We start from the raw sequence: 26,121 nt of genomic DNA, 5'->3' as shown, positions 1-26,121 counted from the left end.
TCGGCGGAGGGCGGCAGACTCGCTGCTGGGCGCCCCTGCTCCCTCAATTCAGGACCCGGTGGGAGGCTTTGAAGCGGGTGCGAGGTCACCTCTTCACCTCGGGAGCTGCGCCTTCCCCTCCCCCACCCCATTCCACCGCCCACCCCCACCCCCAGAGAGAGAGGGGGCCACTGTTTTTTGGGGTGGTGGTCTTACCCCCTCTGTCAGTGAGGGAGCAGTGCGGGCGCATTACAAATCAGCCCCCTTTGCACAGAGGGGTGACTGGGTGGGAGAAGCCCATGGAATGCAGGCGCTCTAGCCCCGAAGAGGCTGTCACCTTGCTTGCAAAAGCAACAGCCTCTCCCGGGCTGAGCCGCCTGCCTGCCTTCTGTTGGCTCTCCTTAAAGCAAGCGAAGTAATTGCTTTAGAGGAGCCCACGGAACGCAGGCGCTCTAGCCCCGAAGAGGCTGTAGCTCTGCTTGCAAAAGCAACAGCCTCTCCCGGGCTGAGCCGCCTGCCTTCCCTGCCTGCCTTCCGTTGGAACGCAGGCACGGAAGGCAGGAGGAGCACTTTTGGGATGCCCCATTCCCCCCTGCTGCCAGTTACCAAGCCTGCTCCGCTTGCTTTGCTGCGAGCTGGGAGGGGTGGTGGTGGACGGGAGCTCCTGTCAGTCCGTCCCTTCTCCCAGCTCGCTGTACCAGCAAGAAAAGCAAGAGCCGCTTGGGCGCTGTGCACGGCTCTCCCTCCCTCCCTCTCTTTCTTTCTCTGACTCCTTCCTTCCTCCCTCCCTCCCTCCCTATCTCTTTCACCCCTTCTTTCCTTAGCATTTGCTAATTTCCACCCGCTGCTTCTTGTCAGCTTCTTTTCTGGGGAACCTTTCCTAAAAATGGTCAACAACTTTGGGGGTCCCCTGCCTAAAAAAGGTTGTCAATTCTTGGGAATTTTTTTGGGGGGGGGGGCGCGCCGGAGGGATCTTCGCACCACGGCGCTGGATATGTTTCACTCAGCCAAAATTGTTTAATAAAAAGGTGCTAATGGAGCCAAAAGTTATTTTCTGCTGACTAGTAGGCAGGTAGAGATTTGCAGTCAGATTTCAGAGTGAAAGTTTCAAGTTTGGAACCTAATATTTCAGAAATAATGAACTCAAAGGACAGATTTAACTCATCTCATTAAGAACTGAAAATTAAAACTAACTGTATACTGATGGAGTACTCTGTTGTAACTGTAAAAAAACGTATAAAAAAGACTCTAAATTTGGCTCTCACTTTTTAATTTTAGGATTAGGAATTAATGGGGGTCCTTGTCACAATAGCGGCTCGATGAGGGGTCCTCGAGAAAATTTTGTTGGGAACCCCTGGTCTACATACATACATACATCAAATCCTGATACCTTGTCAGCATTCCAATATCCTTCATCACCAAACTGACGGAAGGCACATGACTAGTGGGTGCAACACCATCCACTGGCTTTCCCTGGAGGTAGTGAGCAAACAGCAGCCTTAAAACTACGGGACCATCAGAGATGACTGCAAGTTTTGCTCACCTGAAGCTGTGTAGCGAACCTGCCGAACGGCTGTGTTAAGTTTAATGTCCAATCCTTCAGCCAGAGCCACGGGCACACAGGAATAACCATTTCTCACAGTCAGATGACTGCCTGTGAACTCAAAATCATCATCCTGAAATGGAGAGGGGGAGATTCAGAAGTCCCATCGGTGAATTTGTCAGGCAATTAATTGGTCCTGGTGAATTCCCCTCACGCTGCCCATGGACAAAAAATGGTGACAAATTCCCACAGATGGCAATGACGAAAGGCTACTGCTTATGTGAAACAGAACATTTGGCTACTTGCAGTGAACAGGCCTCTCTGGGGAGAAGCAGGGGGCATTCTGAAAAGAGTGGAAATTGCCTAAACTGAGCCAGATCAGGGAGGAATATCCCAGGAAGGCGGAAGCAGCTGCAGCAGCAAGAGCACATCTTTCCTTCCTGCCCACCCAGCGTGCTTGTCTCACCTGTGAGCGTCTACACGAGGGAACAACGTTCTTAAAAGGCATGCTAAGTATAAATTCCCGTACCCAGATTGTATAGTCTGTTCATATAATTTATTTGGAATATCATTTGCATGATTAGGCCTGTGTGTGTTGGATTTTATTGGATACATTCCTTATTGGATTTTATTGGGATATGTCCCTTTTAAGAATGTTATACCATGGACATCAAGTAGTGTTGAAGGTGCACCAAATAAGTGGGGAGGAAGGTGCTCTCTCATTTCCCACCATGTGTGCATAGGGGAGCTGATCCAGGCAACATCCCGTCCAGCCCAGAGGAAACCAGAATGCTGAAGTAATAAATCCAAGTAGCATCTAATCTGCTAGGGTTGGTAACGTTGCAAAAGAAACCAATAAAGTGCAGGTGGAGTTTTCAGTCTGTATTTGAGTGTGTCCTGTGTCTCAAAGCTGCCTTTTAGAAATGGTGCCAAGGCTGTGTATATTCTGCAATCATACTGCTAAGCCATAGAAAGTGTGTGTGCCTGTGTGGAAAGGCTTGGAAAGAGCATATACATAGCACTTTCAGTGATCAAAGGTTGGGACTTCAGTGCTTTACATAATTATTTTCAAAATAACTTAACAATCAGGCTCTTTGGAGGTACAGAATTTGTGTTACCCTGGAGCAGATTTGTGTTCAGGGCAGAATATACACAAGCCTGGCCATGAGTTGCTCCACAATTCCATCTTTCCATATGGATAAATTCAAACTTCTTTTGAAACACTCACTTAAATGTCAGTCTGGAGAAAACATGGAGTTACCTGGTCCCAGTGTTTCAATGACAGAGTAGAGAGTGGTGTGGCGTTGGCGAATTCAAGATTTGCAAAATGCCAGTCAAGAATCTGCCTGTCCCTTGATGATAAATAAACATCACTGCAAATAAATTTGACAAAGAGAAAAACAAAACATGCTGTTAGGGGGATGCTACCAGTGCATGGTTCTGTATCAGGTGGTCTGCAAACCTTGCCCTTCAACATAACTGAATATCCCTTGTGCTTACAGCCACTTTTGACAGGAGGTCATTCACTACTTTTTCACCTTATGGCTGAAATGTTACTGACCGGAGAAAGAATGCTGTAAGGTCACCTCTCATTCAGATTTTATCCAATGTTGCTGATGAGAGCACCCAGTTTTTTATTAATTTTATTGCACTGCATATTATCCTATCAGCTCAGAGTGGGTTTATAAACAGGAAGAGACTGATCTCTGCCTTGAAGGCTCATAATAGCATTAAGCCACAGAAAACCCAGAAGGTGAAATATGGACTCATCCAGCCCCTTGAAGAGCAGCCAAATTCCTCTCTCCTATGTACAATTCACCATCTCATATCCTTGTCCTCTTTCTGTTTTCACATCCAGTCCTATAGCTTCCACACTATCCTAATGGTCAGCCAACTGAGATTCTCCCTATCCTTCTTAAGGATACCCTCCCCCTGGCCTCCTTCCCCCATTGTTCATCCTCCTCTTCTTTCAAGTTGTCAACATTTCAATATCTACTTCTATCTTCCAGATTTTATGTGAAAGGCAGCTTGCTCCTGCCGTGAAGGCTTTTTGCTTTACAATAAATTTACTAAGAGTTTTTCTTAAACACGGCTCTGTTGAAGACAACGTTTGCTCCCCTTAAAGCCACTTGGGAGGCTTTGGGTGTGCTTTTTTTAACAATCAAGTTGTGTACAGATTTTATAAAATAAACATGGCCAACTGTGAAAGGCGATGCTTGAAAGGCAGTATGAATTAGAGATCAAGTGCTGCATTTGCCTTCTGCTGCAACTGAACTAAGTGCTATGTGCACACAGGAGAGAACTGTGCACATGGCCAAAGCTTTCTTTGATGCTTCCACCACTGGAAACCACTTTTGGTTAAAACTGTAACATTAGGCTGAGAAGCAAATTTTCTCTTCGACATGCGGTGGGAGTCTCCAAGAAACCACCAACTCTTCAGAATGCTACTTTCATCATGAACCTGGGGACTAGTTGTGAATACAACAAAACCCTTGGTCAGTCTTCAGACCACAGTTCAAGAACCACTGGCTTATTCTTCATCACCTGAGCTATTCCACTGCATCTCTTTGACAAGCATAACTCAAGGAAGACATAACTAAAAGAAAAGAAAAAAGCACCTTCACTAGCATCCAACAACTCAGATGATTGCGTCTACATTTTAATACCTTGGAGGATTGGCTTCTAGTTCCTGAAGCTTCTCTTCCAGCTTTGCTTGTGTTTCAGCCAGCTCATCATACTCCTGATAAGTGCACAGATACAGAGAACATTACTGAAGGGCAATGTTGAAGAGATCTCTTATTATTTAGTTTATAATAGTATTTACCCTCTGATAAAATATTGGGCTGGTATACAGCCATATGCACACATGGAAATATAAAAATAGATCAAGGAAGGTAATCATTAAAATGATTGGTAAATCAAAAGGTTTTAAATAGCTGCATAGGTGTTCTCAGTATAAAAAAGTATTTAAGAGACCCCTGAGAGTCAAAAGCAAGAGTGCTCCTGAATCTCTGCTGGAAGAGTGTTCCATAGCATGGGACTAGCAACACTAAATTGTCCGATTTCTGGTTGAGGCCGGTCAGGTCTCTGTAATTATTAAGCTCGAGAAGGATAGGAGATATATATAGCACTGACCAGCGGGCAGCACAGCCCACCATTTGCAATTTCTGGAAACATTTTTGTTTCAACAGGCTTCTTCAGCCGGATGAAAAGAATTCTGCCTCAGTTGTTCATTTTGTATTGTTTTTATGACTACATTCAGTTATTTTTGATGCTGTTTTTTGAAACGATGCTTAACTATCTTCTATGACATCTTTGTAACTTGGCACACACACAGATTCATGAAATGAAATTTTTTTTACGCACCGATCCAAAAATGAGATGCAAAATTCAGTCATATGTAGCAGTGCAAACTACCTGAGCTGTGATATATAACAGCTGGAGGACTCTTTTTCAAAAAAAGAAAAAAGAAAAAGAAAAATTCAGTAGGCAAAGCCATTTTCACATTGATCCTTACCTTACACAGAGCAGTAAGATCTCTATGCTTACTCTTCACAAGGAACTCTGCAGTGATGTCTCGAGGCGGTTTTACTTCAGATGCCTCCTTGTACTGCTGGTGGAGCTCCTTTATCTTCTCTTTCAAGTTCACCATCTATAAAGGCGGGTGGGATGGAGAGAAAAAACACTTAGCAGGAAGAGAAGGGGAAAGCCCTTTTGTACCTTTCATAACTCTGCAGAAGAGCTTTCTGAACTGTGTGTCGTGACACGTCAGTGTGTCAGCTGCACAGTGCACTGTAGGTTTGTTGGGCAAACGCTCCCCGCACTCTGCCCAGGGCTTGAAGGGGGTTAGTTTAACCTCCGGTTTGCTAGTAAAACTGAATTACTGTGTCGCAAAATGATGCATGTCTAAAAAGTGTGTCACCAACCTGAAAAGTTTGGAAAGCTCTGAGCTACAGCAATGATATATCATACTCTTATATGTAGGACTGCACAGATAAATGACTCTTCCAAGCCACTGCACTAGCCCCAAAGTGGGGCCAAAACCTTCCTACACCAAGAAGTAAGTTATACGTAAAGGGAACAGAGCTATGCGTGTCTCAGGTTGAGATAAGCACCTGACCTTATTAAGAAGATCTTTAAGCTCTTCTTGAGTTTTCACTATCTTCTTCCAGTGTTCAATCTGTTCATCTTTCACATGCTTCTCCTGCAATCTAAGTAAGGAAAAGAGAAAGAAGAAAAAAGAATGGCAGATGGCAAAACAAGAGGTAGAGTAAGGATTTCAGGCTGCAGCAGCATCTAGGGCCTAGACCAGGGATAGGGAAACATTTTTCAGCCCAAGATCCACATTCCCTTCTGCAAACCTACAAGCCACATGCCTCTTGTGGGCAGGTCCAAAGGCAAAAGTGGTTTGAGCGACAAATGCAAATATTACCTTTGTATAGGGTAGTTTCTACACACACACACACACACACACACACACACACACACACACACACGTATCCTCCATACAAACAAGCAAGAAGCATTGTCAGAGTTCAAGGATGTATTCTACCAACACTCAAGGAGGGTGCAAAGCAGAGCCGGTGAGGGGGGGTGGTCTGGGGAAGCCCCAAGGGTCAGAAAGAGAGATCCCCGAGAGCTTCATTTGGTCCTAGGTATGAAGTTCTCCACTCATGGCCTGGGCCATATTGCAACACCTGTTAGACAGCAGTTCAAGCAGCTGCCTCAAAGTACTGTTCAGGTCACATGTGAAACTTCCTTCCGTCAGCAGCCAACTCCATCAATTCCCAGATGAAGTGGTGGGGGATACAGAAATGTTTGGCAAGCATTTCAAAAATACAAGAAACCCATATTTAGCACTCAAGGAAAGCTGTAAAGCCCACTGACTGGCAGTCTCCTCCTTGGTTCAAGGCAGCATCAAACATGAATACAAGTGGCAACCATTCTAGGTGTGTCCAATTAACATGTGATCGCCAATGCAGAGGTCCTTTTGGACCCTTAAGGCAGCAGAAGGGAGGTGGGGTGTAAAGGAGTGGGGCATGCTTCTACCCACTTTGATGGTACGCGGGGGCCTGGAACGGAACCCCCACGTGAAATGGTCAATGTCTGTCATTGCTTATGCAGGGCTTCTTTGAAGGCATGCAGGCAAAAGTGAGATCTGACAGTTAATATATTACAAACCTAAAGACACGTTCCAGCAAAATATACTTAACACACAGAGGTCAGATCCACTGAATTTAATCTAGGCTTCTTTCTTCACAGATTAATTCCACCATCATTATCAGCAGCAGCAGCAACAACTGAGAACGTTTTCAGAGTTATCAATGAAACGTAACCTCACTTACTGTATGACGACTTCTAAAGCCTGACCCAGGGAGACAGGCTTGTTATTAAGGACATTGAAGTCCAGCTGGTGGCTGAGATATGAAGTAGCTTCCAGCAAACGATTGAACTCTTGCTCTACCATTTCATCTTTCTCCTTTGGAACCTGCAAGAAGGATACTTGAAGTTAATCATAAGTAAAACAGCAACAAAAGCTCAAGAAGCACTTTCCACTCACATGCTATATACAACCCAGCTCTTTTAAAATGTGGACAGAACAGCTAACGACTTTAAGTTGTAGGAGGAAGAGTTTGATTAAACAGTAAGAAAATATTCTCTAGTATGACAACAGCTTAGCAACAGACTTATATTTTCAAGCCAGTATGTAATTTTGCTCCAAACTATTCTCTCAAGTGAACGTTTCTAAGAAACATCAAACTTACCGCTTGTCCATTGGCTTCATAGAGTGGACACTTTTGTTTTATTTTGGCCAGTTCCATATTTACTTGCTTGCTCACCACAGCCATTGGGTTTCCTCCTAAAGAGAGAAAGAGATTATACAGAGAATAAGATAATTGTTTCGATTCCCGTTTCCAGAGGGATTGTATCTAGCAAATGAAGGAACTGAAAAATGGAACACATCTCATTCTTAAAATACAGCTAGATAAAACTAATCACAAATATTGGATAGTTTACTCTGAGTCCCAGTAGTGAGATTGGGAGGAGCCCTCCTTCTCTCCTTTAGTTTTGCTTTCTCTCACCATTCCGTTTCAGAGAGAGAATGATCTAGGACTGATCAACTGTCGAAATAAACTAAAAATCTGAATCAGGCCACAGGCCCACCAAGTAAGGCCAAAGAGGGAAAAAAGGAGAGAAAAATATTCATATGGGGAAGCCTGCTACTGCCAGTAACAAAAAATGGGTGCCAAGGAATAGTAATTTGTGCAATAAGTCCATAGATGCAGGGTTTGAATTCAGACTTGTTTTTAAGACTCACCAAGTCCTGTTACTACCATGGCTCCTAGGTCTGCAACATAGTTTCCTTTGCGAAAAGTGGCAACTCTGCCCCCTACACGATCCTTTAAGACAGAGAAAAATTCTGGGGGTTACATTTACAGGGATTTCACTGAAACTATATGCTAATTTTAGTAAACCCTTTGAAACACTAGCAGTACAGTGGTACCTCTGGTTAAGAACTTTATTCATTCCGGAGGTCCATTCTTAACCTGAAACTGTTCTTAACCTGAGGTACCACTTTAGCTAACGGGGCCGCCGCGCCGCCGGAGCATGATTTCTGTTCTCATCCTGAGGTAAAGTTCTTAACCCGAAGTACTATTTCTGGGTTAGCGGAGTCTGTAACCTGAAGCGTTTGTAACCCAAAGTACTACTGTAATGCTTTATTTTTCAAAAAGTGTTGGACAGCCAATTTTAAATAAAACTCAATAGGAAACAAACTGTTGAAATTAGTTAACAGGTTAGCAAATTGAAATATGTTTAAAACTAAACAGGAAGCCCCTTGAGAGGAAACAGACTGCAGCAGCTTGATGGAGAATTGTACCTGTGAAGTATCACCGTGACACCTGTCTTAATTTTCTCTTTATTAACTATGCCCCTGCAGCCACACCCTGAACTTCTCCATCAATCCCAAGCATGATCTGAAGGCACGTAATACAAAGAAGTCTCAGTCTGGTGAGTGTGTGGGATGCATTTTAGCCCCTTTTCTTTTTAATTTATTTATCAGTGATATGAGGGCACCTTTTGCTGAATCCCAACTAGTCATCCACGCCCCCCGCCTGGCAAATTATAGATGTCCATTGCTGTTATACGCGGATGATGCCGTGATTCTCTCTTTCTCGAGAATTGGACTTAGGAGGACCCTAATTTTTTTTTGCTTCATACTGTAAATCTAATTTCCTTACTATAAATCAAGCCAAATCCAAGGTTTTAATTTTTTCAAGAAGTCGGAAAACATATAAGTGGGAACTTGAGGGGAAACCTATTGAACAGGTTCATAAATTTCAATATCTGGGTGTCTACTTGCAATACAACATGGGCTGGAAAGCACATATCGCATATACCCTAAATAAGGCCAAAGCTCTTTCGTTCGCACTGTTGCGCTTTTTCTTTTCTGACGGAGCTCTTCATGTTCCATCTGCCTTAAAGGTATATAATGCTAAAGTGATCGCGACAATGGCCTATGCTGCCCCGTTATGGGGGGGGCCTCTGTGAACCTGATGTCTTTGGAGATAGTCCAAAATCAATTTCTGAGACGTCTGTTAAAACTGCCTCAGTGTGTGAGCAATTCAGCCATTCACTTAGAATTAAAAATCCATTCTCTAGAAAATGCCCTATGGAGGCGTATTTTTTGTTATTGGTTGTCCTTGCGACACAGACTTCCAAAACTCTATCTTATTCAATGTCTCTGGTGAGACGAATTTGCTAGCCCATGGGCAGAGAAGATCCATACAAAAATCGTGTTCTATGGACTGTCTCCATCGGACCTATTGAAACTAGATCTCGCCTCGGCCAAAAGAACGCTTATACAAAAACTAGATGAGTTTGATCTCCAACAAAATGTCATAATGGGAAGTGGTACATGTTCATCGCTGAATCTTGGTATACGGCTTACACCACAGATTCCATCTTATTTGTCATCTTTATCAGCTGCGGCCCACAGATTTGCTTTTACTAAAGCAAGATTTAATGTTTTTCCATCCAACATTATGGGCAATAGGTTTACTAAAGGACAAATTTCAGCATTATGTGCATGTGATAACAAAACTATAGAATCGCTTCACCATATATTATTCTGTTGTCCCTTGCACACAGATGCCCGGACCAAATTTCTACTTCCCTTAATAACAGAAAGTTTGACTGAGAACTCGGAGTCTCAGTTAACATATCTGCTACAAGACAGCGACTCAAGCAGAACACTGCTTGTAGCAAGATATTTGGTTACAGTTCTCTCATACAAAAGTAAAAATGGTTTACTTCATGATTATTGATAATCTGTTCTATTACCCGATTTATAGTGGAAATTTGTTGAAACAAATGTACTGCTCCATCTATTTTAGCCAAGGAATTTATGCAAATTACATCTGTATACGTGTATTGAATTATTTTACTTTATTTATTTTTGTTTTATTTTATCCTGTCCTGCCCAGTGTTTTTGTACATTGTGTTGCATAAGATTATATTGTGGGCCTTTGGCCGTAATAAAGATTTCCACTTTCAACTTTCTGGTCAGTGCATGAATAGGAAAACTATCTGGGAGCACCATATCAGTATTAATTAAGAGTAAATATTTATCTAACTTCAAATACACTGCCAGAAGCAGTTACAGAGTTGCTTGTACAGTGGTACCTCGACATCTGGAACCCCGGAAGTGTTCTGCGCCTGCGCAAAGTGGCACATGCGGTCCGCGCATGCGCAGAAGCGCAAAATCGCACTTCGCGCATGCACAGAAGCAGCGCTTCGACAACCGAAGACTTCGAGTTACGAAGACGGCCGCGGAACAGATCGTATTCGGAAGTCGAGGTACCACTGTATTTCAAACTATTGGTCTATCTAGTTCAGTATTGTCTACCCTAGACAGGCAATAGCGCTCTGCCACAGGAAGAATTAGCTAAGGTCAAGGATAAGAGGACACTGAACAAGAGGGCTCAAGGCCACGTTAATGATTAAAGCTTAGCAATGATATTCTTCAGTCATAAAAATGAATGTTAATGTGGGCTGCTTCAGAGTTTTTTCAGTGGCAAAGTCAAGTTCCAATGCAACTGTCAATCCAAACTCTCTGTTATACAAGCTGCACTTTTAGATATACCCAAAGTATTTTAGGTGTGTATCTTAAAAACATGAAGCAGTTATAAAAGGCCATGGAATCAGAAGACTTTTGGGTGTTGTTGTTTTTTGTTACACTACTATACCCTTGGTGACACAATCATTCTACATTTCTCATCTCTTGCCTGAATTCATTGTAATTTGTGTCTAATCAAATCCATCTCTCAGGCCCTGTAGCATCCTGTGTGGGGAAATGAAGAGGCTTGTAAACAAGAAACAGGTCTGCATAAGAACAAACAAGTTTTTCATGTGCTTATTCAAATTATTATTGTGCCTCATTCTCTTCTTCACACAGCCCCCAAAGCAGCTTACAAAATAAAATAATAAAATATTATTATAAAAATGGTAAACCATCTACAGTAAAATAAAACAGGTAATAAGACTTATTAAGGTGCTACACAGCCATTTAAGAACATAAGAAGAGGCTGCTGGGTGAGGCCAATGACCGATCTGGTCCAGCATCCTGTTGCCATGGTGACCAACCAGAAAGATGCCCGAGGGAAAGCTGTAAGGACATTGACACAATAGCACTCTGCCTTCCTGCTGTTTCCAGCAACTGGTATTCAGAAGCACAGGGCCTCAAATCATGGAGGCGGAGCACAGCCATTGTGGCTAGTTGCCGCTTATAGCCTTATACCCCATGGATTTGTCTAATCAACACCATCCAAGCTGGTGGCAATTACTGTTTTACAACAGCATAGATCAGCCTGCACAGGCTTTTTCAAAAAAGCCAGGTTTTTACGTAGTGATGGAAAATGATCAGCAAGGATCCCCTAGTGCAGTGGTCTTCAACCTTGGGCCTCCAGATGTTTTTGGCCTACAACTCCCATGATCCCTAGCTAGCAGGACCAGTGGCCAGGGATGATGGGAATTGTAGTCTCAAAACATCTGGAGGCCCAAGGTTGAGGACCACTGCCCTAGTGTACCTAAGAGGGCCACAGAATGCAAATGCCACTGCAGAGAAAGCCTGTCCTCATAACCCTTGCATCTTACACTTTTGCAAAAGACAGAACATAGATGTGCAGAAGAGGCCATGCTCAAAGGTACATGTGACAGGGACTGAAACGCGACGTAAAGATGTTCAGGCAGTTTCCAGGGATATTTTAGCCTTCTCTTTCTCATTCAGCAGAGTTTTTCTACTGGTTTTGATGTGTGGTGCCATCATGTGAACTGTCAGTAGGCTACAAATGATTTGTACAGGTATTTGTGTGTGAGCAGGCTCCTAGTAAAAAATACTGTAGACCAGTAACTTCTGGACTTAATTACAGTGGTACTTCGGGTTAAGAACTTAATTCGTTCTGGAGGTCCGTTCTTAACCTGAAACTGTTCTTAACCTGAGGCACCACTTTAGCTACATGGGCCACCCGCTGCCACGCAATTTCTGTTCTCATCCAGAACATCTTAACTGGAGGTACTATTTCTGGGTTAGCGGAGTCTGTAACCTGAAGAGTCCATAACCTGAAGCGTCCGTAACCCAAGGTACCACTGTACTGCGCAAGACACTCACTCTTGCTTCTAGAAGTGTGACATCCATTCCGAAGCTCTGTAGCTGGCGAGCTGCTGCTAAGCCGGAGACCCCAGAACCAATAATGATCACCTTGCCAGTCTTCTTAGCTAAAAGCACAAATGCATGGATAAACAATGGTAGGTTAGTGAACTAATTAGCCCAGGCTAGGTAAAGGTAAAGGGACCCCTGACTGTTAGGTCCAGTCTGGGAAGACTCTGGGGTTGCGGCGCTCATCTCGCTTTACTGGCTGAGGGAGCCGGCGTACAGCTTCCGGGTCATGTGGCCAGCATGACTAAGCTGCTTCTGGCAAACCAAAGCAGCGCACGGAAACACTGCTTACCTTCCTGCCAGAGCGGTACCTATTTATCTACTTGCACTTTGACGTGCTTTCAAACTGCTAGGTTGGCAGGAGCAGGGACCGAGCTATGGGAGCTCACCCCGTCACAGGGATTCGAACCGCTGACCTTCTGATCAGCAAGCCCTAGGCTCTGTAGTTTAACCCACAGCGCCACCCGCTAGGTTCTGGCAAAATGAGCAAAGCTAAGACCAATATGAGCTATGATCACTGTTTCTGTTTCTTTCTCTTTCTCCCTCACTGTCAGCTGGAAATATATTTTTAGGTTATAAGATTAAGAAATTTGCTTAACACTGCATGCTAGCACTAAGAGGGAAATCAAATTAAGCCCCTGTCTGAACAAACCCCTGAACTAAGTTTTCAGATGTGTCAGAATATATTAGCAAATCAGCAACCAGGAAAGAACTCTTGGATCAAACCTGGAACCCTGACAGAAAAGTAATTGTTCCAAAGGGTCAGAATTCCATAAATAGTAACCCTCTGAACTTGATGGCCATACAGCATCACAAGGCCAGGCACTCAGATCTACAGAAGGACACAGTAGCCAGATGACACAGCTCATCAGAAAGGAGAGAGGGCATTTGCCTGCTTGCCTTCCAACCCCTGCCCTCTCTTGCTTCATCAGTGACTATTCTAAAGGAGAAAAGGGAGGATAAGGCTCCTTTGAACCATTTTGAATTTATAGTTAACTACCTTGAATTTCTCTAGTGAAAGAAAGGCAAGATGTAAACACAATAAATGAGTGAGCAATATATTAGGGATGAGAACTACCAGCTGAAGGGTTCAGTCTAGTCTCAAAACTGTCTTCAAACAGCTTCAAATGAAGGACTGCAACATAGGAGGCAAATAGACATGCTGGGCTGCAGAAAGAGCACTGGGCTTCAAACTGAATTTATATATGGCATAAACCACAAAGGTGAGTCTGCACTCCAGAAAGTGATGTATGACAGATCAAGCCTGAAAATGAACAATTAACCATCCCACCCACTGCCAAATCTTTATTGTAATGATGAAGCAAAGGACACGTTCTGATTCAAAGAACAAGTGTTGACTTGAACTCCTTACTTGGTAGGGGCTTCACTCTTTTGTAGATGCCAAAATTGATCAAGCCATGCCGTTCCAGATAACTGTGGACTCTGTGAACAAGCACAGTATCACCTACGAAATAGAAGAGTCTCTTAATATACAAACCTACAATGCTGCTAGTTTCACTGTAGTGAGGGGAAAGCTTATTTTGAAACACCATGCTTTAGTTTGAATTCATATCCTTAGATATCTCCCTGCAGTAATAGCTCGCATATTGATCTACTAGATGGGGAAGTCATGGGCTCTGAATGGCATGTACATAAACAAGGCATTTTTAAAGCGAACTTCCCCAATGCAGACGCAAATTGGGAATCTCCTTTCCTAGAAATAACCATAAGCAAAATATGTTTTTAATAGTCAAAAGAGGCTTTTGATGCTCAGCACTTTAAGAAGAGACTTGACTGTACAAATATCTATTTGTAACAGCAGTTTGGATTTACAGTCGTACCTTGGAAGTCAAACGGAATCAGTTCTGAAAGTCCGTTCGACTTTCAAAATGTGTGGAAACCAAAGCGCAGCCTCTGATTGGCTGCTGGAAGCCGTGGAAGCCCCGTCAGACGTTCGTCTTCCAAAAATAGTTTGCAAACCAGAACAGTCACTTCTGAGTTTGTGGCGTTCGGGAGTCTAAACGTTCAAGAACTAAGCTGTTCGAAAACCAAGGTACGACTGTACATGAAAAGGCTTACTGTTATTATTTTCTTTATCCAGCTTTACTAGTCAAGTATCCCAAGGAACTTACAATTATGCACAAGGTAAGAATGGCAACTCACTATTATAGGGTGTTTCCAACTGTTGTAGTGTTGCTTCAAACGTCAACTGAATCTTTGGGTTATCCAACCAAAGCTGCAACTATTTGAATGACACAAACATACAAAACTGTTGTAAATTCTGTAACTGAGCTAGTAATTACTAGAAAGCATGGAGGGAAAAAACCCATCATATATATGCTTTGTGGCCACTTAAGAATTCTAATGTGCAGTGATCAGGCTGCCTATGGGTAACTTTCTAAATAAATAAATAAATAATTTTATTTATACCCCCGCCCTTCCCAGTCAAGACCGGGCTCAGGGCGGCTAACAACAAAAATATCAACGCAGGTATAATGAAGTGGAATGACTGGCATGCTTCCCCGGTGATGTGCAGAAAAGAATATGACTAATGAAACGGAAGTTAATTGGGCTGCATCTTTCATCTGAGTAGTCAATGCCCTAAAATGCAAATGCCACGGAAGGCTACAAATTCTGTTCTTAATAAAATGAATGTTTGTCAGGATGTGCCACAAGAATCAGTATTTGGACAGCTGGGTTTGGAGCAGAATGGGCTTCTTTAAAGAATCTGAAATATTTTCAACATTTTAATTCCTGCCAATGTCATAACACGTCTCCATGCCTACCAGCTTCCTTTATCCAGACCATGGTTGCTGGTTTTTTTAAGAAGCTGGTGCATCTGAATATTTGGCCCTGATGACTGTGTGTGGCTTCCTCACTCCGGAGTCGTAGTCTGTGTAAACGCTATACCTTTAAAGCACATTTTAAAAACCCAAAAAACTTCTTTCCCTCAAAGAATTCTGGGCACTGTGGTTTAACCCTCCCTGAATTAGCGTTCACAGTAACCCTTAACAAACTACAGTGCCCAGAATTCTTTGAGGGAAAGATTGTGCTTTGAAGAAATAGTGCATACACAACCTTTTCTGTGATTCTTTTCTATGAATCGCTCTGAGACCTCCTGGTATAGGGCAGTATATAAATTCAATTAACAACAACAACAACAACCACCTAAAACTAAAGACCCCAGTACCAAAGACCACTGAGAATATTCCATCAAACTTTTAGCAATCAACACACCGTCCGATTTCGGATGTAAAGGAACACCTTCTGAGTCTGCTGTGGCCCACTGATGATATCCGGAAAACAAGCAGCTTCTTGTGACGTCATCCGATCATGTGGAAGTCTGCTCTGGAAAGCTGCACCTTCCACACCTACAATGAAAGAACCCACATGTGACAAGTACTGCCGAAACACCTGGGAAGCCAGGATGCTGCAACCCAGGGGACACGTGCATCCCTGACTAAGAAGTGCAAGTGTGTCACCTCAAACTGTCTGCCTGCAAAATATTTGGACCTCCTTACTTTTTAAAACTTAGTTCTTTGATATATTAACGCAAGACACAACTTAACAGGCTAGCACTCAAATGTGTATGAACACATTCACGGTGTCACAGTGCAGTTAGGCAGATCAACAGATGGCAAAGTTCTTGATTTAAATACTGTAAAGTGCAGAGAATGCAATAATTGCCCATTTAAAAGTTAGCCACTGTGGACAACTGTGGAACAGGGTGGGGTGGGGGAAATGGGCAAGCATTCACACAGACAGCCTTAACAGCAGGCAACTACCAAAGTGCTTTGTACAGAAAGCAGAGCACTTTTGCTGTCAATAGCGGATAGAAGTTATCTTTGTTGTGTGAGTGTACAGCTGCCTCTCAGGAACAGCAAGGACACAGATGAAAAAAGGAATCAGGCCAGGCATGACCAGGTATGGGATGGCAGGAGGCAAGGAGCACAAAAGGACCTGGAGTGTAGGGCAGTTCAGTCAACAGCAGCAACCCACTGAGACCAGGAGGCAATCACAGACCTCAGGAGAGGCTAAGTTGTAGGAATAGGGGGAAGACAGAATGGAGGAAGTAAAAAAAGGAGTCAGACTCCAGGATCATGAAGACTGAGAAAGGAAGGCTATCACATCAAGGTACATCTTTTTAATGGTTAACCTAGAAACCCAAGCGATTTGCAAGCAGCATCAATTCAACAATCTAATCAAGAATGCCAAAATGTATTTGTTACACAAGATTACTTGGAGGAGGGATTCTAGTTTACATTAACAAATTTCTTTTCCTCACACCACCACCCAAGTCCCCCAAACAGGTTTTTGACTATTAATCTGAGGGCAACACTGCAACACTAATTCCATTCCCAGACATTTCACTTTTACACCCTTGCATTTTACAGAAATTTTGGGTTGGAACGAAAGGAGGCAATGAAACTCATCTTCAATAAAATCTAGGAATGCAACCGTTCATTGATTAATATATAAGATTAACCAATTTAAAACTTTTTCAATGCATGCAACGGGCATCTGTAAATGGGCAATCGTTTAAAAACAAAAAACCAACAACAATGGATTGTAGCCAACTAAGTTCTACTCAGAGTAGACCCAATGAAATTAATGTCCCTAACTTACTCTTGTTCATTAATTTCAGAGGGATTATTCTAATTTAGCTGACTACCACCCAAAGTATACTTTTTCTATTAAAAATATTAATTTATCATAGAATCAGAGTTGGAAGAGACCCTGAGGATCATCTAGTCCAACCCTCTGCAAAAAGAAATCTCAAGTAAAGCATCTGTGACAGGTGATCATCCAACCTCTGTTTAATCATATGCAAATATTCACAAATATTAATTTGATTTACTTACAATATTTATCATTTAATTTTTTTCTAAATATCAGGAGACAGCCCTACCAAATCCCACCTTTTACAGGGCACTCCTTAGTAAGTTTATCCACATGTAAGTCACAGAGAGTTCAATGGGGCTCATCCAGATAAGTGGGTTTAGGTCTGAGGTCTTAATGTCTCTATGGCAGAAGCCCTTCCCTTCTACAGCAACATGTGCCGAGTGCACAAAATTTCTCATTTCCAATTTCACAATGTCAAAAATAGTTAAGCTATGGTTGACATTTCAAGATATTAGTAAGGCTGAGAAGGTGATTGATACAACTGAAATACCAAATGGTTTTTGCCAGAAGTATAAACAACTGCAGGTTTATACTGAAATGTTTTTTGTTTTTAATGTCACCTACCAAAAAGTGGATGGGCTAAAACTCTGCAACAACTTCATGTGCAATTAACAGAAGGCTTCCCTGAATTCATAAAATGCCCTAAAAATAACACTCATTCCTATTGCAAGAATTAGCATTATTTAGGTAATAAGTTCTTCAGAAATAAAAACAGCTAAATCCTGTAAAGAGCTAAAAGGTCACAAAATACAGATCTAGTCACTGGTTCTACACTGATGCTTCACCACAGACTTGAGTGCATAAGATTAAAATCCTACAAATAATTACATGATTGCTCAAATGTTCATTGAGGCAGTTGCATGTACATCATTATCCACTGCAATCAATGGGAATAAAACTGAAAGCAGACTCCTATGCATGCTTATTCAGAAGTAAGGTCCATTGTATCCAAGTAAGGTCCATTGTATTCCCTAGTAAGTATTTCTAGGAATTCAGACTGAAAATGCAAACATATAATGACAGTCTAAGTATTTGCACTACACCGAAAATGGAAAAACTTGGCATCTTAACAATGTTAGAAACACAGTATGGACTTACAAGTTGTAATGTGATGAGTGAAATAAATTGCTTTTCTAATACATATTAAGCCATTAAAGCTAAACTTAACTTGTGCAAGTTTCTTAAAAACAAAATAGCTTTTTCAGTGGCTAAGTTACTGAATTCTGCCCAAATACTCTGTGCCTTTATACAATGAGTAATATGGACAATAAGCAACACCTGCAGGACTAAGAACAAGCCTTGTGTAAAGGCTACTGGCTAATATATGTGAAGAACAATCCCAAGAGATGATGGCAGACATGTAGTGACAAATGCACTGATAAATGTCTCCTGCAAGAGCAATAACGACAGCTCTAAATGACGAGTTAGGGATAGACAGATGCTCTTAAGACTGACACAAGACAAGTGAAAACACATTTCAGTTTGGGATTGCTGAAAACGCATTCAGAGAACAAACTAAACCTGGGAGAAAATGAGTCAACTAAGGAAGAAACGTGGCACTGTCCAAAAACAAGTGACGGGTGTTATACCCCACTGGTTAACTGAATCTTCTTTGGGGAACAACAGAATGGAAATCTAAAACAATAGGACTCAGTTAGCTCAGTTGGTTAGATAAAGTATGGCAGCCCCTACCTTTTGGATAATTGAATACAGATATTATAAATATTCTTAGCAAAATGTCCACCGATGGTAGGAATGTGCCTGCAAATATGGCCATAATGTTGGGCTGTAGTTGTGGCTGGGTAAGCAAACTTTCCTTTTCCTGCTCGCCACGAGCTTTGCTTCACCTGCCTTTCCCCTTGGTAACTGTTTCTCCTAGGGGTATCTTTTCTTCTTGCAAGTTTTCTGTACCTTTTAAAGCTTGCTTCAGGTAACTACATTCCAACATTGTACTTTCACACATATATCCACAATGAAGCATTGACTTCATAGTAGTAACCAGTCCCTTCCTTGCCACCCTGACAGCCCCCAATCCCAGTTGTCTTCTCTTATCTGCCCGTGCTATATAGACTTAGTCAAGGAACAGGGTCTTATCTAATTCCCTCACAGTTTGCCCTCAAAGCTTCTGCTTTCTGGAAAACCACAACATAGAGGGGAGGGGAACTCCCTTCCTCCTCATTTTCTCTGAAATATGCTGGAAAATCAGGAAAGAACTTCGCAGTGGGCATCCTGAGGATGGAGCAATTGCCTTTGCCAACTAAATCTACAGAGCACATTTGGAATTTTGAGGAAGTGTCAAGGGCACCAGTCAGAAAATGGCTTCAGTAGCGCATGACATAGTACAAAATTGTGATGGTGGTAGCATAACACAAAATGGCTGCCACATCTAAGAGAACAGAATAAAGACAGGACAACAAAATGGTACCGGCATGCCCCGCATCAATGGGGAAATGAAACGTACATCAGCTTCACAGAGAGAAGCACTTTGTACTTCTCCTCTGTTCAGAATGAAAGAGAAGTGGGTGTCTAACACTGCCATTCACGAAATGGGAGCATGTTTATGAGGTCAAGCTAGTGCCAAGAGGAACACCGTCTCCCGTGCATTGTGGGTTTCAAATGTACCTAGAGCCAACCCCATAGATCTCGCTTCATGAACCAAAAAGAGCTTTCAAAATTGTGGTTTCTCAAAACATAAATTCTATCCCATGTGCATCAACAGGAACTATCTGAGAGGTTCTTAAAGAAACCAAACTAAAACAGTCTGCATACCCTGAGGTTATTATATCACTTACAACACAATCCTATGCATAGAATCATAAAACTGAAAGGGACCCATGGGTCATCTAGTTCAACCCCCTGCAATGCAGGAATCTCAGCTAAAGCATCCATGACAGATGGCCATCCAACCTCCGCTTTAAAACCTCCAAGGAAGGAGAGTCCACATGCCCTCTAGAACTATCCTCTTGAAGTCCTCCTGCATGTTTACTGAGAATTACGTCTCACAAAGTTCATTGGGGCTTTCCTCCCTAATTCTATGTAAACATATAGCAACTAACTAGAAAAAGGATACTCCTCTCGATATCATTCCTTGGAATCCCACACAGAATCACACTGTGCAAAAGGTCCTATCGCTCTGAAAGGAGGCCCCTTCAACTTGTAAGGTGACTCTGTTTTCTCTACCAAACACAGGGAAGGGGAGGGGGTGAAGCTATGAAATCTGTCTAATGAATTTCAGAGTTCTTTTAATTTCCCATCATGTTCTCCAGCTGCAATAGAAATCCCTCCTTTTCAGTGGGCAAATGCATTTCTCCTGCACCTCATGCTAAAACCTGACCACCCCCCCACACATGCACTTGCAAGCATCAATCCCTGATTTTGGGGGCTCTTGCTACTAAGTGGCAAGCATCAAACGCCACCCTCACCTGATGCTTGGCAGTCTCCATACCCTCCAGAACTGTCGTCTTGAAGTCCTCCTGCTTGCCCTGTGGAAGGAAAGAGGAGATCTCAGGGACCTTGCTCCACAAGTTCAAGTCATTTGGGGACATGAAGGCCTGATAGCTGGCGATTCAGGTTTAGTAGTTCACCAACTAGTGGGGGACATTTCCTGAGAATTCCATCTTCTGGAATGTAGGTCAAGGGCATCACACTCTGCAATCTTCTAATGCTTCATCCTTGTTATTGGAACCCTTTGTCAGACTCCTGCGGGGCATGAGCAATAGATATACACCATACATGCAGGGCACCTAGCTGTTAAAAATTTATGAAACAATTTTTTTAACAGATTAGTACAAAATAAAGATAATACTTCCTGTGACCAGTAGGAAGAATATGTAGATAGACAGTCTAGCCAAGGGTTTGAAACACCAAGGATCTGTTACAGCTTAGCCAAGTCTTGCTTGGAAACATGAACCAATCTGATGCTATCTTACTTCTCTTCCACAAGCTACAAACATATATGCAGGCTACAACTACTCAAATACTAAATAACATTTATGCTGACTGTGCTAGTATTTACCCCATAAGTGTACCGTTGACACATACTGTATAAAGAACTGAACTACAGGATTTAGAACTTTCAACAGATCCTGAGAAAGAAGTATGAAAAACATGTCCCTGAAATAAATCTTTAAATTATCTCTCCCCTACATTATGGGAATGAGCATGCCCAGTAAGCCCACCATGCAACCAGGCACACAACCAGGATGAGTTGGTTTAAAGTGACAGCAGTTTCTGAGACTTCTGGTTGACCGCGACACCTCCACAGTCAGAGGTCCGTTCAGTGGAGTGGAACTTGGCGCTTAAAAGGTGTGGGAAACCGCTCCAGCGCAGCGGACCCCCTTAAAGAACCCCAAATCGAGCGTTTTGGGGCCAAGTTGTCTGGCAGGCATCAAAAGCGGGCTCCCCCCCTCCCCAGCAAGGCTCTGTTTTGAGCCCCCGAGAGCGAGGGGGTTGCGCTGCGACACATCAGATATTGAGACCGCTAACTTTGACAGCGCGAAGCTGCGTGACTGTGAGGCAATAGCGATCAATTCTTGTAAAGAAAGGAAATTTAAAGGAACAGACCGTGAGAAAAGCGATCTATTGGACTATAATTTAAGGGGGGAAATTGGACACGGGAGGGATACAAAAACAGAAGTCGATCTCCCCCAACCGATTGAGACAAGAAGCAGTTACATTACCTGAAGATAGTAAATTATTTAAAACCTGAAAAATTCCAATGATTGGACTTAAATTCCCCCCTTGAGGCAGGGTAAAGGGGGGAAGTTTTAATTAGTAAAAATCCCTGCAAAGATTTGCAATTTGAACTGAGAAAAACCTCTCTTCGCGCTGGAATCGGCATCCCAGACAGATCAGTGAGACCATTGTGACGTCACAAAGAAAGGAATGTATTTACTTTCTAGAGGATTTTGAACGGTGTTGTAAGAATGGAGAACTGAAACAAGTTTGACAGCTATTAAGAACTGCAACAGGTTTTTTTTCTGACAGTTACATGAAATTTAATGTAACAAGAGGAGTTCATAATGATATTTTGCAGGAAGTTTGGAGAAAACACTAATGTTTTGAGCTTGGAGGTATAAGCGGCACCATTTCCTGTACAGGTGGAACTCGGAAAATTAGAATATCATCGAAAAGTGCACTTATTTCAGTAATGCAACTTAAAAGGTGAAACCAATATATGAGATAGATGCATGACATGCAAAGTAAGATATGTCAAGCCTTTATTTGTTGTAATTGTAATTATTTGTCGTTAAGAGGGTCAATTATAAATGGAATGTAATTAATGAAATGTAATAGCGATGTTTATTTTTGTATTATTGTAACTGTTTGTTTTATTACTGTGGAATTTCCAAAAGAAAGCATTTGTAAAAATTAAAAGAAAAATAAATAATAATAAGTTGCATTACTGAAATAAATGCACTTTGCGACGATACAGTGGTACCTCTACTTACGAATTTAATGCGTTCCGAACGCACATTTGTAAGTCGAAAAAATGTGTAAGTCGAATCCCATAGGAATGCATTGGGAGAAAAAATTCACAAGTAGAAGCAACCTTATCTAAAAATTCATAAGTAGAAAAAATCCTATCTAAACCACATCCAAGATGGCGGACGGAGCTCCATTCGTAAGTAGAAACATTCGTAAGTAGAGTTATTTGTAAGTAGAGGTACCACTGTATTCCAATTTTCCGAGTTTCACCTGTATACCTCTGTTATGTTCTTGGAAGGCGCAGAAATGTCAACAAAGGAAAGTGCAACTGGTTTTGAAGAGGCTATTTTAAAACTCTTGTGGGAACTGAAATATGGAATGGACAAAAACAATTTACAGAGTGAGAGGATAAAACAATCTTTACAGAAAAAGGAAATATGTGAGGAAAGGCAAAAAAAGAGAAAAAATGATGACATTGCTATTAAAGATAAGGAGAAAATTCATCAAGAAGAAAAAGAGAAAAAATTTTACCAAGATCAGCCATGGAACATTGTTCTCCCAGAGATGGGAGAACAAGACTTGCTGGAGGAACAGAATTCCCACAAAGATGATGTGAAGGGACATATAACAGATGTTGGCAAGCCAGAGACTTGAAGGAGTTATGGGAGCAGCAGGGGGAGGGGAGAAGGAACTGTGGGTTACAAAACATGTCAGACTGGGAGTGGGGTGAAGGGAATATGTGTTGCCTTTTATGGAGTGGATAAATTTGGTTTGAACTAGGACTGTTTTAATGGAACTAACCGAACTGAAAGGGAGACTCCAAGACCAGGGGGAAGAAGAGGTAGAACAGAAGAAAAAATATATTAAAGTTAATTGGGGGGGGGATGGAATGCTTGGGACCCCTTGGTTGGGGGGTTATTGGGATGGGGGAGATGGGGAGGGCTTAATTGGAAAAAGGACCACTTCCACCTGTCTCTTTTGCACCCTGGGACCTCCTGGTGGCAGGGGGAGGCCCAGGGATGGGAGATGGAAAGGAAAAGGAGAAATAAATAAATAAATAATAGAGGATAGCATAGAAAGATGATTTTAATTTTGATTGAAAAAATGGGGGGAAGATTGGATATATGAAAATTGCTAAAGAAAATTCTAAATTGAAAATCAGTAGGGGGGGCGGGGAAGTCCATAAGACAATGCTTAACAAAATAGATAAGAAATATATGTTTGTAGTTTTTGTGTGTTTGTTATTGTTATAAAATGCTTTATTTTGTTGTTTTTTGTCTTTGGTTTTTATTTCTGTTTTGTTTGTGTTTTTTGTCAGTGATTGTTGTTTGATAAAAAATTGAATAAAATTTTTTTGGGAAAAAAATTAAGTGACAGCAGTTTGTCACTGTGGGTCATAAAGGCAAACTGTAATTTCTGTGGGTCATAAAGACCCCCTCACTCTCCCGCCTCGCTGCCCCCGCGTCACTCCACCGCAGCAGGGAGGTGGAGGAGGCAGTCACCACTGTGGGGAAGAGCCGTAAGGATAAAGAACCTAAAGGACATAAATTTAAACACACAGATTTGCTGTGTGGTTTTTTTAAAAAAAATTAAAATAAAAACCTTTTGAGTAAAACATGTTGATGAATTTCCCCATTATGATTGGAGAAATATACTTGGCTAAGCAATTAAAAATCCTGTTTTACAACTCCAAATGCTTCATAGATATGTGTGCAATAGTATAGTCTGCTAAAAAGAAAAACTTTGCAGTAAATGTATGCTGTATTTCTGTGAAGCCCTTTTTAATTGAGGGGCAGAGGAGAGTGTTGGTTAGAATTGGAGTTTGCAGGAGGCACAAGGTGTGCGTTTCCACACAATAAGTGCAATCTGCTAGTTCACTTTTCCATAATAGAATGAAAAGAATTGTTACTCATGCACACGTTACCTATGGTCTGTTTTCATTTTTTATGTCAGTAGTCAGTAATGCTTGTGGCTGAGGAATCGGATTGAGTACCACTGTTGAGCAGGAAGCCAAGTCCCAGGACTCTCTCTTCTGTGCTTCCTCTCTGCCTTTGCATTCCTTTCTTAGTGCATGTGTCTTTCACTGTGCTGCCCCTACATGGCCCATATAGTTTTCTCTCTCTACAGTATTACTTCAGTGGCAACTGAAAAGGGCAAAATGGGGCAGGTGGACAATATCCGTTCTTAAAAAAATTCCAAGCATAATAAAGACACATGTCCATATGGCCCTTGTATTTTATTGTGATCTCCTCTTCTGAAAAAGGGAGACTGAGAGCAAAAGTGAAACAGTGCCAGGAGCAGGTCAGAAATAATTCACATGGCTTCAGCGAAGTTAACTCTTTAGTCAAAGAAACAAGGGAGCTTAGAAGGTCCGGCCTAGAGAGCACAGCAACATTGGGTAGCTCAGTTGGTTAGAGCATGGTGCTGAAAATGCCAAGCTTGCAGGTTCGATCCCCATAAGGGACAGCTGCATATTCCTGCATTGCAGGGAGTCGGACTAGATGATTCTCAGGGTCCCTTCCAACTCTTGTGATTCTATAATTATCCTTCCTGATAGAACTTGCTCCCATCTGCAAGGACTGAAGGTCTCCTCCTTCACACAGCTCATTTTGTCTCTTCTTCCCCCAGTTCCTTTCAAAGCAATCTGAGGCTCCTTTGTCTTCAGCCTGGCTTCCTAACCAGCCTGACTCATTGCTGCCCCTACACCCCCTCCTCTCCAGCCTCCTTTTCTGCCTCTTGTTCTGGACTGCTCTCTGCCACAGACTCTTCCTTCTCACTAAACCCTGTTAACTCTTCAGCTTCCGACACCTCCTCCTCCTAGTCTGCTCCCTCTGACTACTCAGCATTGTTTCACCACCAGTCCCCTGGCTCTGAGCCTTCTTCCCTTGGGGGTTCCCCAGCTGATGCCTCTCATCACTCCTCTGCATCCAGTCAGTCTTAGACAGACAGGTGGTACCCCGGACTACTATTTTCTGGCCATTTAAACCTTGGATTTTTAGTAGTTCAGCATTAGGATTCAATAAATCCTCTCAACTTCTCATTATACGTGAGTGCCTTTTTCCATCTGGTGAGCACCCATGCTTCAACCCAAAGCCCTGCTTGTCAGAAACTCCCTTTCCCTTCCCACTTGTAGGTCCATTATCTCCTCCAAGTTGAGCTTTTGTACTTTAAAATAAAAAAGCGCTTTAAAATAAAAAAGTGTCAACAGCATGTTGCTGTTGCTTTCTGCAAAAATCTGATGGGAATGGATAGATGTTTGTCAAAGAAACAAGACAGTGTCCTTTCCTCTTACCCAGGAGTCCCCAAACTAAGGCCCGGGGGCCGGATGCGGCCCAATCATCTTCTAAATCCGGCCCGTGGACGGTCCAGGAATCAGCATGTTTTTACATTATTATAACGTGTCCTTTATTTAAAATGCATCTCTGGGTTATTTGTGGGGCATAGGAATCCATTCATATTTTTTTCCAAAATATAGTCCGGCCCCCCCACAAGGTCTGAGGGACAGTGGACCAGCCCCCTGCTGAAAAAGTTTGCTGACCCCTGCTCTTACCTTTATGCAAACAACAGGGAGAAGAAGGTGCTGCTTTCTCCCAAATGCCAACCCACAGGGAGAAAGTCAACACTGGTTCTCTGCTGCCTCAAGCACAGGAAGAAAAGGTGGTTTTACTCTGTGTTGGGGCTTTTGCAGAAAGCCCCAGCTTTGCCTCTTTGTTGCCTCTCGTAAGGTAACAAAGGGGAAGAGAGTAAAGTTGCCTTTTTCATCAACTGAGAG

General features: G+C 42.4%; 1 protein-coding gene across 1 annotated transcript in view; it reads right to left on the bottom strand.

The window, feature by feature from the left end:
* KDM1A (lysine demethylase 1A) overlaps positions 1-26,121 on the bottom strand; it is a 47,017-nt gene that overhangs the window by 11,724 nt on the left and 9,172 nt on the right. The window contains exons 3-15 of the mRNA XM_035120690.2: positions 20,345-20,404; positions 15,477-15,610; positions 14,403-14,481; positions 13,612-13,704; positions 12,192-12,298; positions 7,842-7,923; positions 7,288-7,382; positions 6,868-7,010; positions 5,643-5,733; positions 5,040-5,174; positions 4,189-4,262; positions 2,784-2,895; positions 1,523-1,655 (exon numbers count right to left, since the gene is read on the bottom strand). Of these exons, the coding sequence (XP_034976581.2) occupies positions 1,523-1,655; positions 2,784-2,895; positions 4,189-4,262; positions 5,040-5,174; positions 5,643-5,733; positions 6,868-7,010; positions 7,288-7,382; positions 7,842-7,923; positions 12,192-12,298; positions 13,612-13,704; positions 14,403-14,481; positions 15,477-15,610; positions 20,345-20,404 (1,338 nt within the window). The remainder of the gene's footprint in view (positions 1-1,522; positions 1,656-2,783; positions 2,896-4,188; positions 4,263-5,039; positions 5,175-5,642; positions 5,734-6,867; positions 7,011-7,287; positions 7,383-7,841; positions 7,924-12,191; positions 12,299-13,611; positions 13,705-14,402; positions 14,482-15,476; positions 15,611-20,344; positions 20,405-26,121) is intronic.

Source organism: Zootoca vivipara, chromosome 6, assembly GCF_963506605.1.
Source record: "Zootoca vivipara chromosome 6, rZooViv1.1, whole genome shotgun sequence".
NCBI classification, from domain to species: Eukaryota; Metazoa; Chordata; class Lepidosauria; order Squamata; family Lacertidae; genus Zootoca; species Zootoca vivipara.
This window is presented reverse-complemented; position numbering and strand designations above follow the sequence as displayed.